Source organism: Aptenodytes patagonicus, chromosome 3, assembly GCF_965638725.1.
Source record: "Aptenodytes patagonicus chromosome 3, bAptPat1.pri.cur, whole genome shotgun sequence".
Lineage (NCBI taxonomy): Eukaryota > Metazoa > Chordata > Aves > Sphenisciformes > Spheniscidae > Aptenodytes > Aptenodytes patagonicus.
The window spans coordinates 57,622,578-57,640,856 of record NC_134951.1 but is presented as its reverse complement, the minus strand read 5'-3'; the positions used below and the strand labels follow the sequence as shown (position 1 = coordinate 57,640,856).

General features: G+C 41.9%; 1 protein-coding gene across 1 annotated transcript; it reads left to right on the top strand.

Moving 5' to 3' along the window:
- Positions 1-5,326: 5,326 nt before the first annotated feature.
- LOC143159014 (amine sulfotransferase-like) lies at positions 5,327-17,187 on the top strand. Its single transcript, XM_076335477.1, is given in 7 exon segments — positions 5,327-5,384; positions 8,834-9,003; positions 11,078-11,286; positions 13,280-13,406; positions 13,997-14,091; positions 15,612-15,792; positions 16,580-17,187. Coding segments are annotated over 7 exon segments (942 nt in total). The 5' UTR covers positions 5,327-5,349; the 3' UTR covers positions 16,705-17,187.
- The last annotated feature ends 1,092 nt before the right edge of the window (positions 17,188-18,279 follow it).

Here is an 18,279-nt window from a genome sequence, read left to right as displayed (position 1 = left end):
AGAAAAAAATCTGTGTCCTTTCCACAGAAAAAAGCCTGTGTCCTTTGCAGTGGTTTAACAAACTGGAGAGTCTATAGAATTTTGAGAAAAAAATTGAAGATTTTAAAGACCAAAATCAGCATTAGCTCATCACCTCACTTGGAGAATAGTCTTAAAGTAGACAGACTAAGCAAATAAAGATTTTTCCATTAAATGCTTTTAATCCAGAGACATCAAGAGTTCCTCTTGCCAAAATATAGCTTTTGGCACTTAAGCTTGTTCAAAATGGCACTGAGAGGTAAAATGCCAAAGTGCCTTGATAAACCTCATCTTGAATGGAGTATAATGAGATATTTAATGGTATACTCCCCATCTACTCCTTCCTTTGCAGGATCTGATTGAAAATCTACAACTCTGAAGAAAAAAAATCTGAATAAAAGATGCACCAGAGACTGTGGTGGGAACAGGTTATATCCAAACATATGAAAAATGATCCCAAGGCAAACGATGAAGTCTTTCCAAACAGATTGAAGGAGAAAGGTTTTTATTCAAATGGCAAAGAAGAGTGTCAAGCTGATGTATCAGAAGTTGAATCAGGCTAAAGGGAGAAAAGCAGAGCTGTAAAAGACAAGTGCTTGTAAATACCTTGAATATGAGAAAGTGTAACAGCGTTAAGCAAACATTACAACAGCGTAAGCCAGCAACACTTTAGATAGTTCTTGAGAAGGTGGAGGCTTGTGGAGAAGATACAGAAATTTTAGAGGGGAGCAGCCAAGACAGAAGTAGTAAGATGTCTAGTTGATAATTTTTGCTATGGATACAGAAAAACTGTGTAGATGGTGTAATGCTTTTCAGCTACTGGTCATGCAAAGCAATTAGAAGGATTTGAGGTCTTTACTCCAACTGAGAGAAAAGAAAATCATGTTCTTCAGTCCCTGGCCTTTTCAAGCTTTTTTTTTATATTTCTGTTAAAACATGTGCACACACACAAACGTGCATTAAATACATGGATAACTGTGACCACAGGCATATTTTACCGTAAGGCAGGAAATGCAAGGAGATGGCTCCACAGTGTTGTGTGAAATGGAGAGTTCAATGCTCAGCTCTAGCCAAAGTAAGTGGCTAGACTTTGTTAAAAGAGAGAGGTTTAGGTCTAATTCAAAGGTGATCTTGTTGTCATATCGTTGGTTTTGTCACATTTCTTAGGCCAGACATATTTTACAGCATCTAGTGCTTATAATTTTTAACATTCCTCTCAGTTTCCTCTTACCCTAGTGGATTTTAATATTTTAAATTATTGGAAAAAAGTTATTATAGTTTTTAAAAAGCTGTTTTCCAGTTGACAGTTGCTTTCATGGGCATGATGTTCTCAGATTCTCCATTCAAAATTTAACACACTCTTGTAAATTATTAATCTTTCGGTTTGGTTATGACTTTGATCTCCCAGTAAAAGCAGAACCTATGAAAAATGGGTTATAATGCAGCACTAGTCAAATCCTCATACTCAAAAGGAAGACACTATCTTTGAAACTAGAACAGAGGATTCCCATGCTCAGACTGTCAGCCTGCTTTGCTCAAATAGCTGATATTATTCTTCACTTTATATATTTTGAGAACTCTCACCTTCATCGACTAGTAATGTACTGAAGCAGGGGGTCAGGGTCTAGTAAAAAATTAAGCAAAAAATATAACAAAAATGATCTTTTCTAGACTACCTCCCATCCTGGTTCTCACACTTCCCTTACCAAAGTGTTACTCAAGATTCATCCCATTCCCTATGAGCTTAACTTTGTAAAATGACTTTGTATCTAAAGACTGGAAAATATTAGGGTGATCAAGCACTTTTTTTTTTAGCTGAACTAACTTGTTTTCTAGATTTTTTTGAACCATTTGAAAACAGCATGGAAATTCATATTTACTGACATATCCTCTGGAGCGTATGAGTCAAGGAGCAAGCACTCACAGCTAGCCCACAGCTAAGTCACTGAAATTTATGTTAACTACTTTGTTTTCCCAGAAGAAAAGTAACAGATAAATGCAAGTTAAAACATGCAAATAATACACATAATAGTAGAAAATTCAGAATTTGCTTCACCAAACGGTAAACCTATTTGGTTCACCATTCCATATCCTTTGCTGAGGAAAATTAGCCCAATCCTCCTTGTGACTCCCTATACACTTTGCCCTGGCAACATCTCCTTTTCATGTACCACTCATGTTATGTGAAAACATGTGATTCCCACTGTGTAGCATATACATTTGGGGTTGTTTGGCTTTGACACCGTGCCTAGAACTCTTTCCAAAACTTCTCAGGCCTCAGTTTCACCCTGTTCATTTTTCTGCAGTGTAAAATGCACCAAACACTTCTCTCTTTCTAGCTGGAAAACTTTGGGGACAAAACACAAACTAATGGCTATCAGAGAGAAAACTGCCTCTCAAAGAAAGAAAAAATGTACCCTCAAATTAACAGCACTTGTTTAAGCATCTCTGCTGGAATCCTGCTCTGGTGCATTAGTGGGGATATGCAAACAAAACTGTCCGAACACCTCATCTTCCAAAGACCAATCCATTTCATGGTGTTTTAGAATTGCTGTGGCAACCTAAAATCCCCCACCACTTTGCTGAACTTGGGAACTTGGATGCAAGATACACAGGTAAAACACATTCAGTTGTGAATTACAGGAGTGAAAGAAAGAGGGTGACAAAGTATGCCGGTGACAGAAATCCTGTAGGAGAGAACGTTACCGTAAGTCGGCAGATGATGAACTCTCTAAGACTCAATTTGGAGTTTTAGAAAGCAGGCATTCTTTATTGCGGCGCCGGGTGCAAGGTGGAATTTCCACAAATCAAGCACACCTATGGCTAGATCACCGTTACATTTATACACAAAAATTACAAGGTAGTACACTCCCAGTTACAATGATTGATTAGTGATTTACATACACTTATAATATCTGCTGTGTCATTCTCTTCTGTTACTATGCTTGCGCAGGGGAGGGGTCTTCACCTGGGCAAGGGTCTTCTTGACCTGTGGGTGTGTTTTTTAGTATTATAATGAGGGCAGTTCACTCCAGGTTACCTTAAAAGTAAGTTTCATTGCCAAGTTAGCTAGATATTCATTCATCTATCTTGTCAAGTTGTCAAGTAAGTCATCCCGTATACAATAAAGTCTAAGTGGTCTGGTCACACTCTAGAGAATTAAGAATAAGGTTAACATGGTCCAGTGAATAACACAGCAACCCATACATAACGCTAACATAAAGATTAGTAACACAGCAACCCCTACATAACCTAACATAAAGATTAATCAAAATGTTCTTATAGTCGCTTATTCATTATCAAACACAAAATGTAGAAAGATTCAATGAAAAAACTTATGATAATCTTCAACAAGAACAGACACAGCATTCATGAGAAATGGCTACATTTAGCCTTCCACACTGACTGTGGCCGTTAGGTAAGGCTAACTTCTGAGAAGCTTCTCTAGTAACTCAGGCGTCATGTATCTTTGGTAAGGATTTTGTGCAATAAGAGTCAATACTAGGTGTTATTGGTATGTAATAGTACCTGAGGCATGTCTAAAATAAAGGAATGCCTTACAAACCTTTTTTTTTTCCTCAGTTGGTGGGCAATGATCTGTTCCTATGCAGATTCCTAAAGTGAGTGTTGAAGTGGTCTAATTTAGTTTGCCCTTTTTTGCTATGACATGTTGAATGTGTTTTGCAGTAACTTATATGAAACTTATTGCGGGATTCCATGTGCCTAATTTAGGCATTTACTTTACATTTTAATTTTACAGTATAGGTAGGCAGGAGACCTGTCTATTGTCTGTATAGGGAACTTCAGAGCTACACCAGTTTGCTGTCACTGTAGAGGCTTGTGAAAAGAACTATGATTAGTATGTACAGAAATGTACTGGTGCAAAGTACCAGAGGAAACAACCAGAGAAGGACATAAGGTGTTAATAGCACCGAGAACATTGGCTTTGTTTAAATTATACAATAAACCATACATTTCCTTTCCCAGTCTCCCACTGAACTTTGTGCAACTGCACCTACAATGTAAGTATACGTTAGGTATTTGGATCCCGAGGTTAATTATTAATATTGCAATGGACTATTTATCCTGAAAAAGATAATATGCATGAAACCTATGTTCAGTGAACTGCAGATAGACTGTAATTCGGTGTTGCTGACAAGCAGGGACAAATCCTAACTTTAGGATGCTGATGTTTTACAGTATCCTTAGAATTTGTATGCTTTCCCCACTCACTATCTGTCCAAAAGCCAAATGGCTTTACACGTTATTTCTTTTCACTGGAAAATATTGTTTCTTGCCCTAACTCACACCTTGTTCGCTCTCCAGCTAGTTCAAGAAGCTGATGTGGGGCCATAGTTGTTACTCTTTGGATTCTTCAGAGTGATGTGCCAGGAGCTGGAACATCTGATGGCGCACCTCCCTGTCTAGTTTTGGGCTCAATAGATGTTGCCTTTCATTACTATTAAACACTTAGAGTAGAACTTGCAGTTACAAAATGCTAGAGACATGCATGATTGGAGCAGAAAGCAAAGCAGAACAGGCTTAATCTTTCACAATAAGGGTTTCCTCTGAGGTGAAAAAAACTTCAGCCCTACTCTTGTTTCTGGCTCATTCACGTGCTGACCAACCTGACCGGTTGTGCAAGTTCAGGGACTACCTGGGGAATTGATCCAGGTTAAAAAGTAATCCTATACAAAACACAACACAGAACTGGGGAACAAAATGTTGTTCTTTGTGATGTTGTTGGAGTGCAGGTTTCAGGGAGAAATGTCTCAGGCATTATTTTATTTCAGTTATAAAATACCTCACAGAAAAACTTAACATGAACACATACACGTGATTAACCCAAGTAGCTCATTCCAGGCTCATGGCTGAGACCTGGTTGGACCAGTCTGATCAACTGCTTTGGTGGAGTAGTGGATTCAGGCTATTTGGGACTACTGTCACACATAGCTTGGAGATAAAAAACAATTTGAGCAAAAGTTCAGTGAAAGCTGAGAAAAAAACCCCAAAATCTAGCAAAAAAGCAAAAGATTTTATTCACTTCTGCTCCTCTCCAATCTTCCGCAATAATGCTGTTGATAAAAAAAAAGGAGGAAGATAAATCAAAATGAATATTTAAATAATTTCAAAAATTTTTCTGGACTGCTTTCACTTTTTTTGCGAGTTATATTAGTTCTCTAATCTCTGTGTGTGTTAAAGATAAGCAAATATTGAAAGCAAGCCAACCAGCACAGTGTCCACATGTTCACATCTCAGTTAAAAAGGAAATGTGACGGCTCGCACAGCTCTAGAATTACTTGCATTCACCGAGCTGGGAAGTAGTAGCACATGTCTCCGTGGGCACCGAACAGAGAGCAGAGGAGGTAAGTATGCCTGAAATTATTAGAACGGTAGACCTGTGAGTTAAATGATGGTCTATTACACTCTCAGTAAAATAATAATAATTGTACATAAAGCTCTTTTGTAGACCATTTTAGCATGTACTGCCAGAAAGAGTTGCAGAGAACTAGGGGCTAGAGCTGGTCCGTGCTTGAGAGGAGGATGGCTGTCCAGAGCAGGGTTATCTCAGTGCTGGTGTGGAAAACGGAGTCTCACATGGGCTTTTCTGCATCACTCAACAAAGAAATTGGAGTTGTAGCTGTGAGATGATTAACTAAGCAGAGCAAAAGTGTGTGGTCACCGTGGATTTAGGAGATTAACTGGCAGACACCCTTGTGCCTGCATTTGGAGACAGATTTTTGAGACGCGTTTTTGAGATACACTAGATCATGAATAGGCTTTCCAGGAAATGGGGCAAGGCTTTTTTTCCATGGTGTATTTTTTCATGGTATAGTCATACATCTGTAAGAAACAAGCAGTGCAATAACCTTTGTCCCAGAGTGATATAAAACCTCATGTTTTTGACAGAACAAGATCAAGAAGGTTTTTGTATACTGTGCATTGAATGTGTCCCCTTTTTGTTTCCCACAAATTCCTTGCTCTTTCTCCTGTATCAGTAACATTTTTCACTCATTCTCCGTATCTTTGCGTTCTCAGGACTTCCTCAGCTTTGTTATCACAACTTGAATTTAAAAGTGTACCAATCCCTTGGTTTCTAAATGTGGGGGTTTCTCCGTTTAGAGCTCCGATTCGTTGGGGGTTGTTTCAGTCAGTGAAACGCAGGCTTCAGGCGTGAGGCTGAAGCACTTCACAGGCTTTGGCGCGGGCGGCGCCTGTCGCCGTGAGGTGAGGCGGGCAGCCCCTCATCACACACAGCGGAGGCTCCCCTCACTCCCCTTGCTACCCTTCCTGCCCTCACTGCCCTCGCTCCCTTTGCTGCCCTGGCCATGGCCCACACCACCGTCACAGGTGGAGGGAGGGCAGCGCAAGCACAGGGGTCAGTACTCCCAGGAAGGAGACTTCCAGACACATTTCTTTGCCCATGGGTCTTTGACAGTAGAACTGAGCTTGTGCATCGCCCCCAAAGCAAAGGATTTTTTTGTTGTCTAATGATAACAAGTGGGGGTGTTAATTTGAAATTAAATTTGATTAATCTCATAAGACAAAGGCATGTGTTTCTCTTAAAACTTGGTAGCACTGCGTGCCCAAGGAGTTGTTTAGATCAGGGCCTGCCACAGCCTTTGCTGTGCCGGAGGGACGTCCGTGTGTCCTCCTGCGGCCGCTGAAGATAACCCGGCCCTGTCTGCCCAGGGCAGGGAGGCAGCGGGTGTCCCCGGTCATGGCAGTGGTCGCTGTGCCCCTTCCCCTGCCCTGCCAACCAGCCAGAGCGGCCACGCCACCAGGGATCCCCAGGTGCTTTCTGAGGCATCCGAGCGGGAGGGCACGTCCTCGGCTGTGCAGGTGTCCTGGTTTCGGCAGGGATAGAGTTAATTTCCTTCCTAGTAGCTGGTGCAGTGTTTTGGATTTAGGATGAGAACAAAGTTGATAACACACCGATGTTTTAGTTGTTGCTAGGTAATGCTTACACTAGCCAAGGACTTTTCAGCTTCCCATGCTCTACTGACTGAGAAGGCTGGAGGTGCACAAGAAGCTGGGAGGGGGCACAGCCAAACTGGCCAAAGGGACATTCCATACCATGTGACGTCATGCTCAGTACATAAACTGTGGAAAGCTGGCCGGGGGGGCCGCTGCTTGGGGACTGGCTGGGCATCGATCGGCGGGTGGTGAGCAATTGTACTGTGCATCACTCGCTTTGTGTATTATTATTATTATTATCATATTATTATTATTATTATTATTATTATTATTATTATTTTATTTCAATTATTAAACTGTTTTTATCTCAACTCACGAGTTTTTCTCACTTGCGCTCTTCCAATTCTCTCCCCCATCCCACCGGGGGGGGGGGGGGGAGGAGTGAGTGAGCGGCTGCATGGTGCTTAGTTGCCGACTGAGGTTAAATCACGACAGCAGGTTGAAGGGCAGTGCTCCCGCCAAAGGCAGCACTGCTGGCGTGGCACAGCAGGGCAGTGCAGGGCCGGGCAGGGAGCAAGTGCCTGGCCAGGGGAGTTCACAGACCAGGAAGGCAAAGGGGAAGCAGAGCACGAACTGGAGAGAAGCTGATAATAACAGGTGGGATCGGCGGCCTTATTTCCAAGGACTGCCTGTTGTGGTGAATTCAGATCACTTGGGCAGTACATCTTGCACAATCAGCTGATTCGACAAATCTGGGCAAGGGTGATATCCCGACGGTGGAGCAATGGTGATATCCTGACGGTGAAGCAATGGCAAACACAGCAGTCCAAGAGGGCATGGGAACGGTCGCATTGCAAGGGGAAGGCAGGGGACAGAAACCCAGACAAAATTCCAGATAGGAAAGTCTCTCTTTCCAAATATATTTTAACCCACGTAAGACAATGCTTGTGATATCCACGTCTGGAAATGAACTTGCTTATGTCATTTCTGCCAAGGCTTGTACATTGTCTAATGGTATTAATAAATAGTTCATCTACAGAGCAGGGAGGGACAGACCGGGATGTTAAGCTCACTGAAATCCACGGATGTATTGTTCAGCTCAAAGACTGCAGAAGAGACACAGACCAAAACCTTCAAACCTAGATGCTCCATTTGTCTCGCTCAGCTACAAGAGTCAGTCTCTCTCTTCAGTCTCTCTGTTACTCTTCCTGTATCTCCCCAAGCGTTTGGTCTTCCCTAGTCACCACAACAGTGATGATTAATGTCTTTTTCTGGCAAGTACATGGCAATGGTGTTAATGAGACACAAGACAACAGTCTCATAAAACCAGTAGGCGTGCTTAAGAAAATAACACACGTTCATGATTACCCATCCTAGTTTACAGAAATTATGCTTACTATGGGAAAAACATTAGTAATGAGACAGAGAATAAGCAGAAGGAGGCAGAAATTGTAATAAGACATTCTGAACACAGTTTCAGTCACAAAATTCAGAATGAGAGCTTGGTAATTAAGCTAGCTCTGTTCAAGAGCTACTGGCATCCCAAAGAAAACTCTACAGTCACCCAGATCCTAGAGGAATCTTGAAAAATGATTTTTACATAGCTTGCCTTCAGTTACATTAGTTTTTACATGCATGTAGCATACACTTGTATATGAGTAAAGGGTATTGCTCTACACCTTTCTTTTTTTCCATTGGAAATGTATCTTGAGTGATGTTCTTGTGAAAATCTGAAAGCTAAATTTCAGTGTATTGTTTCCAGAATTTTGCTGAAATGCATTTTGCTAAAATTTGCCAGCACTGGTTTCTTTGTTTGAATTACTCGTTTGTTTGTTTGTTTGTTTCTGTGAGATGACAACCAAAGAAAATGATATAACTTTATATTTTCTTATTGCAGGTTAATCACCTATAAGGACAACAGATTAACAATGGAACCATCAAAAGAATATCTATTCACATACAAAGGGTTTTATTTTGGTGTAAATACTTCACTTGAGTACGTAGCTTCCCTGGAGGATTTTGAAATCAAAGATAGTGACATATTGATAACTACTTACCCAAAATCAGGTAAGAATGGAATTGTTTCTAAAAGGGGGAAAAAATTTGCCTTTTATTATTATTCAGCCATCTAACTGCAGAAGTACCTAGGGTTGTTAGCTTTGCTTTTAGACCTGAATCATCTCTGAGTATATGCAGTGTAGCATTAAGTACAAACCCTGCATAGCCATGGCCTGAACAGCCAGACACAAGGCTCCTGCTCGTGTCCAGCCGAATTGGTCTACCTCGTTCTTGGACTCAATCTTGTAGGTGTACTCAGAGCAAGCTACACACAAACGAAACTGATCTCCTGTGCCTCACAAAACACACACATAGTTTTGGTAGGGCTGGGTGCATGAGTGTTGGAGATGATTGTGGGATACCTGGAATGATTTGTGGGCTCACATGGAAGGTGGTTTGGGGGTTACTGCATCCAAATTACAACCAAGCAGGAGATCAGAGCAAATATGAGTCAATGATATATATCTCCTTTCAAGGATAATGAAGTACTATTTACTTGCATAGCAATACAGGACACTAGTGTGATGAATTCTGCGTTCCTGTTTCTGAAGCAAATGCAACTGTGCAACCACCTGGCTTCACTGTCATCTTACATGAAATCTAAAGCCTTGACATGCCTAGACCTGTACGTTTCCATACAGGTTCACTTTCTGCTCTAAAACTGGTCTACCCATTTTTCAAGACTCTATTTCTTTAGTGATTAGTAATCAATGACTTGATCATGCATTAAGCAGTGGTTTATGACTAAAGCCTTGACATCTCTGGTACCAATCTGTGCTTGTACTTTCAAGGCCTCTGCTATCCTCAGAATTCTGTTTGTGCTCTTGGGAACCTCTGCCATTATCATTTGGTTTCCTTCAGCAGCCTTCAAGATGCAGCTTTCGGATAACATAACCAGTGTTTTGTTAGCATATGTCCTTTTCCTAGGGTCACTGAACATCTTGCTGGAATTCACTATTCCCTCAGGTATTCAGTGAAATACCTGAGGCAGAAAGACATTCTTGAGCGAAGCCCAGAAGGAGTGACAGGGAGCACCAGGCGTGGTTGTGGTGAAGGTAGATGTGATACAAGAAGCCTGTGGAGGGGTCATGGGTGACAGAGCGAGGGGACAGGGAGCCCAGGCGATGGTAGCTCATCATCAGGCAGCACTGGGGTAAGCTGTCCAAGTAAGGCAGAGAGGGACGATGAGAAAGCAGTATTTAAGGGGTAAAGATGTTATGGCACTGAGATGAGCACATCTTTGGAAGTAGGAGTTTCGTGTTGCAAAGTGATGGACTACCCTGGGACAGGAAGGAGTTGGAAGATGACTTTGAGTTATGAATTGCACAGAATGTCATCTCTCTCTCATTCACACCTTTTCATCTATCCTGCCCCACCATCCTCTTTCTTCCTTGCCAGTTATCAGTCTAAGGAACCCTTCAATCCTTCTGTTGAATTTCTACCACTGCGCAGAAAAATTGTCCAGGTTGATTATGCCAAGCAGAGCAAGACAGTCAACACAGCCGTGAAATCACTGGGTATTGTTCCTCTGAATCCTAGAGCTATTTCTTTTTCTTGCCCAGTGACTTTAAGTCTATAACATGCATACAGTCTAATCTCCAGAACCAAGAGCTTCCTTCCCAGGTGGGGTCTTAACAACTAGCTTAACAACTAGCTGATAACATGGTGTTATGTTTCATGACATCTCACAACACTTTGCAGGAGTTCAGGAAGCAAAGGTCTTTTCCAGATCCACTCAGTATGAGATTTTTAGGTGTGTGGCCCATACAGATGCAGCAATTCATGTTGCCACAAGAGGGTGAGGACGGACATAACTTGTATGGAAGTTGAGTATACTGGGTGAAGGAACTGAAGGTGAGTTACTGGCCATGGCTTTTCTGCAGGGACAAAACAAAAATATGCTTCCCTTCTGCACTCAGCAGTCACCAAGACAATGTTTGCTTTCTTCAGTATCTGAGGTTGTATTTATATTCACAAAGTGAAACTCATTATAGCTGTGTAGAGGGTCTGTTTATGACAATATACTATCTTTAATTTAAAAAAAAAATCAAATTATGTTCAAATAAAAAGGTTTCCTTCTCAGGAACTGTGTGGACTCAGAACATTTTGAGCTTAATAATTCATTAAGGCCACCATAATGGGACAGAAAATGTGGAGACCATGGACGGAATCCCATGGCTGGAATACAAAATAAAAAATAAGGATTATGCAAATCTTCCTTTGCCTCATGTTTTTGCCACCCATCTGCCTTACTACTTAGTTCCAAGAGACCTGAGAAATAAAAGAGGGCGTGTAAGTGATGTTATTTTTACAATTTCCTTAAAACCAATCATGCCAATTTGCCTCAGTGAATTGGTCCAAATCCTACCTTTTTCCTCTTTCTGTTCCCCATGTCTCGGTATAAATATCACCTGCTTCATACATGTGGGGCAACTGGGACGTTCTAAAGCCCATTTCTTCTGTTTCCCTTTGCCAAATCTCTCAGCCCCACACTGTTAGAGGGAGGGGTGGTGCATCTCAGGAGGATCTGCGAGGGTCTGCACCGATTTTCCCCTTGTGAAAACATCCAATTCCAGTGAAGTTATAAGTCTGAAAAAATGTCTCCCATACTGAAAATATGAGTAGGATGGGACTATAGTAGGTAGAGAGGGAATGTGAGAACTGCCTTTTCTCGCTCCCCAGTGCTGTGAGTTTCTGAATAGGACTCTCCATCTCCTTAGAGACAGGCGTAACCAGGCTACTACACTAAGGCTCACTGACAGAGCATGGACATACGGGCAAGTCTGAAGATGTGTATGGGACGTATACTTCTAATAGCACACCGAGAATTGCCTTAGCCGCCATACAGCAAATTGTTACTTTGCTCCCTGGCAAAGGATCTCATACTTCTGCTAATCTTTCTTATAGTGGTCCCAATGACTTCTGCCCCTTCCATCCTTATTTCTGACGCAGGGCTTCCCATGGCTGAGCGAGTGGAGAGCTGTGGCAGAGCTCTGCCCACAGGGGCTATGGAGGCAAGCTCTTAGTGCTGCTGTTACCTTCTTCACAGATACAGGTGTAATGGGAAACTGCAATGTGCTCACCATTTTCTTCACAGTAACAGTGAAGCTTGGAAGAGAAAGCTCACATGCAGAAGATATGAAATCCAAATGATGCCCCACAAAGAATGAGAAAATTGCCCCAAAATCACATGGAGCACACGTGTCAGAAAATATGGAAATTGTTGTGACTTCAGAAAAATATTGCTTGGCGGGGGGAGGGGGATCTTTTCCACCTCTGCTTGAACAACTCAGGTTGTTCGTATTTTGTATCAAACCATAGAATAATTTTTTCTGTGATTTCAGATCAGAGCTTTTGAATGAGGTGTTTATTGAGTTTTCCTGCAATGTGTTTGGGAATTCTTATTTTATATACCTTGGAAATAATGGTTTTGGCTTTGCTAAAGATAATCAGATAAATTTTCAATTAAGCAGGAATCAAAAGTAGTCATTTTACCCAGTTGGAAAGGCAGTCTGAGAACATGATTCTTCTGTCTCTCCCTGCAAACATTTGTAACCTCGTAAGGGAGACATGCCAGGCTCTATTTTCTCTCCCTAATTAGACACTAAGTGTTGAGGAGCAGAAGCTTAGTAGAAGCTGGCACATGCTGCCAGTTGAGAGGCAAAAGGCTGCCCATCTCACTGGTGGTGCCTGGTCTGTGCCTGAAGCAGCAGCTCTCGCGTGGTCAGGAGTCAGCAGGAGACAAAATAACCCTTGCCCGTAACAGCTCCTTCTTTTAAGATGCCAGGGCTGCCTCTTATGTCATTCAAAATCTGCCTGTGTGCTGCCTCTGGCACCAGCACCACAGGCCAGGAGTTTAGATCACAGAGTACTGATGCTGTCAACACTACCAAAGCTGGGATTTACAAGAAACTCTTCTTCACTTCATCGTGACTGTACACAGAAATGTGAAGCTGAGTCAACCTAATGATTTTCTAGTGTTGTTATTGCAACCTGACTGCCTTGCACAAGTGAGCAGTATCACTGAAGCCTGTAACACTGACCCCGTGAAGAGAGTTAGCTGCAGGCACTGAATGACTGCAACTACAGAAATACCGCTGCCTATGAACAAATTGACAGCACTACATAATCCAGAATTTACCTAATGTGATTGTCACCTTCAAACTGTTTTCACACATTTTTAGTGAGACATTTTTACACATTTTTAGTGTGGAAAAACGCATTGATGGTCAGGGTAATGGAGTCCTTTAATATCTCTGAGACTAGTCTTCTCATTGTTTTGCAGATGATTTGTGTTACCAGGAACCCTAAGGATGTTATGGTTTCTTACTACCACTTCTCCAAATTCATGTCCACACTAGAGGAAGTACCAGATTTTAACCTTTTTATGGACAGATTTTTAGCTGGCAAAGGTAGGATATCTTTTTTACTAAGGAGCCCAAATCCTGTTGCATGACCTCAGATTGAATGGAGATTAATTATATCAATAAATATCAAATATCAGAATCCTCAGCTATGCTGTAACCTGAATCCAAAGCTGCAGAGGCTGTCTGAGCTTGACACCATTTTCTGATGAAAGCTGGTGCAAAGACAGTAGCATAGTCATGGCTTTGCTGCTCTCCAACAACATGCAAGCTCCTTATTTTATCTGAATGGGATGCTGATTCAGAATATAACCATTATGACTGAAAAACTCTTAACACTTTCTGCATTGGTTAGTGGAGCTGAACCCATAAGAATAGTCGCTGTACAGCAAAGATAGAGAAGTATTTTTTTGCTTCTGCCAGTATTAGTTCAGATTACTAGAAACAAAAGGGGAGTTGCCACATTAGCTTGGAGAATTGTCACAAAGACGGTGAGTGTGCATCCCTCAAATTATCAGAAAATATTATCTAAAAAAACCCTTTCAAAGACCTAAATGACTGATAATTTTGCTGTTTTACTGCTAACTGGTAATAGTATTTATCTTTATTTTTTTGTTTTAATAATTTCCCTTGCTGAATACTTGCCAGTTTGTGGCTGGATCACGTTGCAGGCTGGTACAGTCAAGCAGAGGATTTCAATGCACTCTTCCTTACCTACAAAGAAATGAAAAAGGTGAAGTCAATTAGTATCACTGTATTCAAGATATTCTGTTCCTATATTGACTGCATTTTCAGACAGCTCTTTATAATTGCACTTTATATTGGAAAGTGCTTAATCCATTGTGGAGTAGATTCAAATTGAAACTTCTGAGAGGATGAAGTAATTTGTCTCATTGGTTCAAGGTCTTATCAATTACTAGACAATTATTAGGTAAAACACTTTCCAATATGACAGAAGTTATCTTCACTGCCACCCCAAAAAACCCTTTCTGAAATAGTACAGAACAAGACTTTTGCAAGTATCTTCAACAGGAATGTTGCGCTCGTAAGGACAGTTCCACTAAAGGAAAGAAGTGCTTAAGAGGCAGGCTTTAAAGTACTTGAGGAGCTCTCAGATTGCTGACCAGAAGTTTCCTGCTTGGTGGCTGCCCACACCTTTGTGTGACTTAGAATCATAGAATAGAATCATAGAATCATTGAGGTTGGAAAAGACCTCTGAGATCATCGAGTCCAACCGTCCACCCAACACCACCACCCATTAAACCATGTCCCTAAGTGCCTCATCTACACGTCTTTTAAATACTTCCAGGGATGGGGACTCAACCACTTCCCTGGGCAGCCTCTTCCAATGTTTAACCACTCTTTCAGTAAAGACATTTTTCCTCATGTCCAATCTAAACCTCCCCTGGCGCAACTTGAGGCCATTCCCTCTTGTCCTATCGCTAGTTACTTGGGAGAAGAGACCGACACCCACCTCGCTACAACCTCCTTTCAGGTAGTTGTAGAGAGCGATGAGGTCTCCCCTCAGCCTCCTCTTCTCCAGGCTAAACAACCCCAGTTCCCTCAGCTGCTCCTCATAAGACTTGTTCTCCAGACCCTTCACCAGCCTCGTTGCCCTTCTCTGGACACGCCCCAGCACCTCAACGTCCTTCTTGTAGTGAGGGGCCCAAAACTGAACACAGTATTCGAGGTGCGGCCTCACCAGTGCCGAGTACAGGGGCATGATCACTTCCCTACTCCTGCTGGCCACACTATTTCTGATACAGACTTCTCGTTTCTCTGAGGTGGCTGTCCTTCTTCTCGTGGGCAAGTCCCACAGCGCCCCAGCCACAGCAGCACAGCCCACGTCACGTGCCACTGCACTGGTCTCTCACCCTTCAGGGCCTGGGGTTGCTCACGTCGAGTCCCTTGCTAGGACAACAAGACTGACAAAACCCCCATGGGTTGAGTGCCTTCACAGTGACAGGCACGATTCCAGAGATGACTTAGCCAGGGCATCTAACGCGAGATGCAGACTGGGTTTGCAGTGTGGGGAGCAGAGCACAGAATTCCTCATCTCCAAGGGCATGCTGCTGCAGTGAGCTACAGTGTCACTGCTCTTGAGTATTCAACTGATGAAAGGGAGACTATGCTCACATAAAAATTATGGTCAGTTTTGCACCCAAATGTATGTCCTTTATCATCCTGTATTCCACTACCGTATGCATTTAGTTCTTTGCATCATCAAGACCCTGCAAAGTAACATTATTGCAGGATATCAGAAGTGCTGTGCTGAAGATCTGCAACTTCCTAGGCAAGAAGCTGAGCAAAGAGGAAGTGGACAGTGTTGTGAGGCACGCTACATTTGAGAACATGAGAAAAGATCCCAGGGCGAACTATAAGAACCTGCCAGATGACATCGTAGCGAAAGACAAGGGTAGTTTTTTATGAAAAGGTTTAGTGGAAGCAGTCCAACACAACAACTATTTAATCCCACACTTCTTGGTGTGAGATGAACCTAGGGTTTCTGGTCTCAGCTGGAATGCCCCATTTTCAGAGGGAGAGTTCAGGTTAGTGGCAAATTAAATTTATAAGAGCAGTTTTATTGCCGTGACATCAGTGATTTTACCATATTTTCCTGAGGATAATAAAAAGGTAATGTTTTACTGATTGTAACACAGGTTGTAACAGGCCTGTCAGATACAAGAAGGATTTAAGGGTTGTACTGAGCCAGGGGTAAGATTATACTTTTTTTTATTGTTTCTTACTTTTCAAGGTAAATCACCTTAATTGTGTGAGCATAGACCTTCTTGACCAACCACCATCCATGTCCATACATGGCATCCCTGGGCTCCTGGACATTGCTAAGATGTCCTAACGCTCAGCGTAGGAGGGGATCTCCAGGGATTAAAGAGAGTGGTGCACTGAGAGAAAAACGAGAGGTGTTGCTTTTAGTAATTTCCTCTTTGATCTCAAAGGAATCAGTAAAACACCAGAACAAATGAGTTGAATAACTTTATGAGGAGTCAGGATTATAGGTGTACGCTGTGTTTTATTCAAAGCACCTAGATTTGGAAGCGTGTCCTCAAAAGAGCACACAGAGCCTCACTCGACGGGCCAGCGACAGTGAGATGCTGAGGAAGCCAGGAATTGCTTCCCAAGACTAGCACTCACTGTTTGCAGCGGGCTTCAGAGAGGTGCACGTTCTGCTTCTCACCTCCCTTTGCTGCCTCTTTCCTCAGGCACTGTTGGAGACTGGAAAAACATCACGACAGTGGCACAGAGTGAAACGTTTGACAAAGTTCTTAAAGAGAAAATGAAGACTCTGCCCGTCAAATTCATCTGGGATATTAATGATGAAATGTAGGCTGGTTTTGAGTTTCATCATCCTTTGGTGTTCATACTAGATGGACATATCTGAAGTTCTGGAAGAAGAAAATACATCCATTTTCAGCTATGTTATAGAAATAATAACGCTGACAACTCAGTCACAAAATGCGAGTTGTCTGAGGAAGCTATTAAATTCCACCAGTTTCCTGTTTGTAATTTTACAATTTTAATTAACTTTCTTAGTAAACTGACTTCCTTTCTTCATGTTTGCTTTTACTTTCATTGGCTTTAATAATACCAGAGTTGTAGACAACCAAGTGAGGACAGATTGGTGTTGCCAAAAACTTTCTGAAAAACGTTTCACTCGTGCATTTCATGAGGCTTCCTTTGGTAGAACCTTCAATGTCCAGACTGGAAGTTAGATTGACCAGCTGTGGTATGGTTATGCTTCGATATGTTTGAATTCCTGTTTCCTTGGTAAACGCTGATACTCAACCATTTGCTATTAAAGTGACCTTACGTTGCATTCTCTTGTGTTGCCTATTGACTGAAACACTTCATTGCATTGTCTGTTGTGGTTCTCAAGGTCACGTCTGACAATTTGCTACTTGAAATATTGAGAAAAAACACAAGCCATAGTCATAGCAGTTTTTAAGTGAATGTCCACTCTATCATACCTGATGATCTGCTAGAGCTACTGATGTAAAAAACTACCAGCTATCTATGACTACGTCCTTCCTCATATATTCATTGACTCACTACCATGGTTTAACCTGTCCAGGATTCAACTCCATGCAGTGACTTGCCCATGGGCTTCCCCTGAGAAGGTAAGTACAGAGGCATATTTCAAGATTTTTTTCTATCAACAACTCAAAAAATATTTGCAAATTCAATAAGTCCACTCCTGACGTATCTGGTCTACGATACATTCACCTTTGTAAACAGCTGTCCTGATATAAGGACATAAGGCATAAAAATGCCTTTTATGTTGCTTACAAAGGGAAGTCCAACTCCTGCGTATTTCTCAACTCTATCCACTGAAATTACTCACAAACTAGAGCTGTAGTTCCTCCCCTCCCCATGTTCGCACTGTTAAGTCTCTGATATATCTCTAGCATTTTTTTCCCCTCCAATAATCTTCCGTCCCTTTCAGCGCAGCCTCAATCAGGAGGGCAGAGGGAAAGGACATGATCTGAGGAGGAAACATTTTGTTCCAACTTTTTTTCAGACACCAACCACACTTCCCTGGCGGGGAAAGCAAGTTTTGGACCCTCATTCCTGCTTCCTGCTATGATATCTACGTGATCAAACTATGGTGACTGCTTTTGGCTGGTATTGAATCAATGTCCTACCAAGCAGTCATAGAATGATATAACTTCTAATTTCAAAAACATTTCAAATAATCATTTTGATTTGGCAAAGAACATCTAACCTTGGCTTTCCCATCAACTGTTTGAAAAATGTACAAAATCCTCCCAGTTCACATACTGGCTTTCTTGTTTGTTTACTTCCATCACTGGTCCCAAGGGACCAGCTCACTCTTCTCATTTTCAATCCACTCATTTTAGCCTTCCGATACATTGTACCTGCTTTTTTCCTGGACAGAGTTACC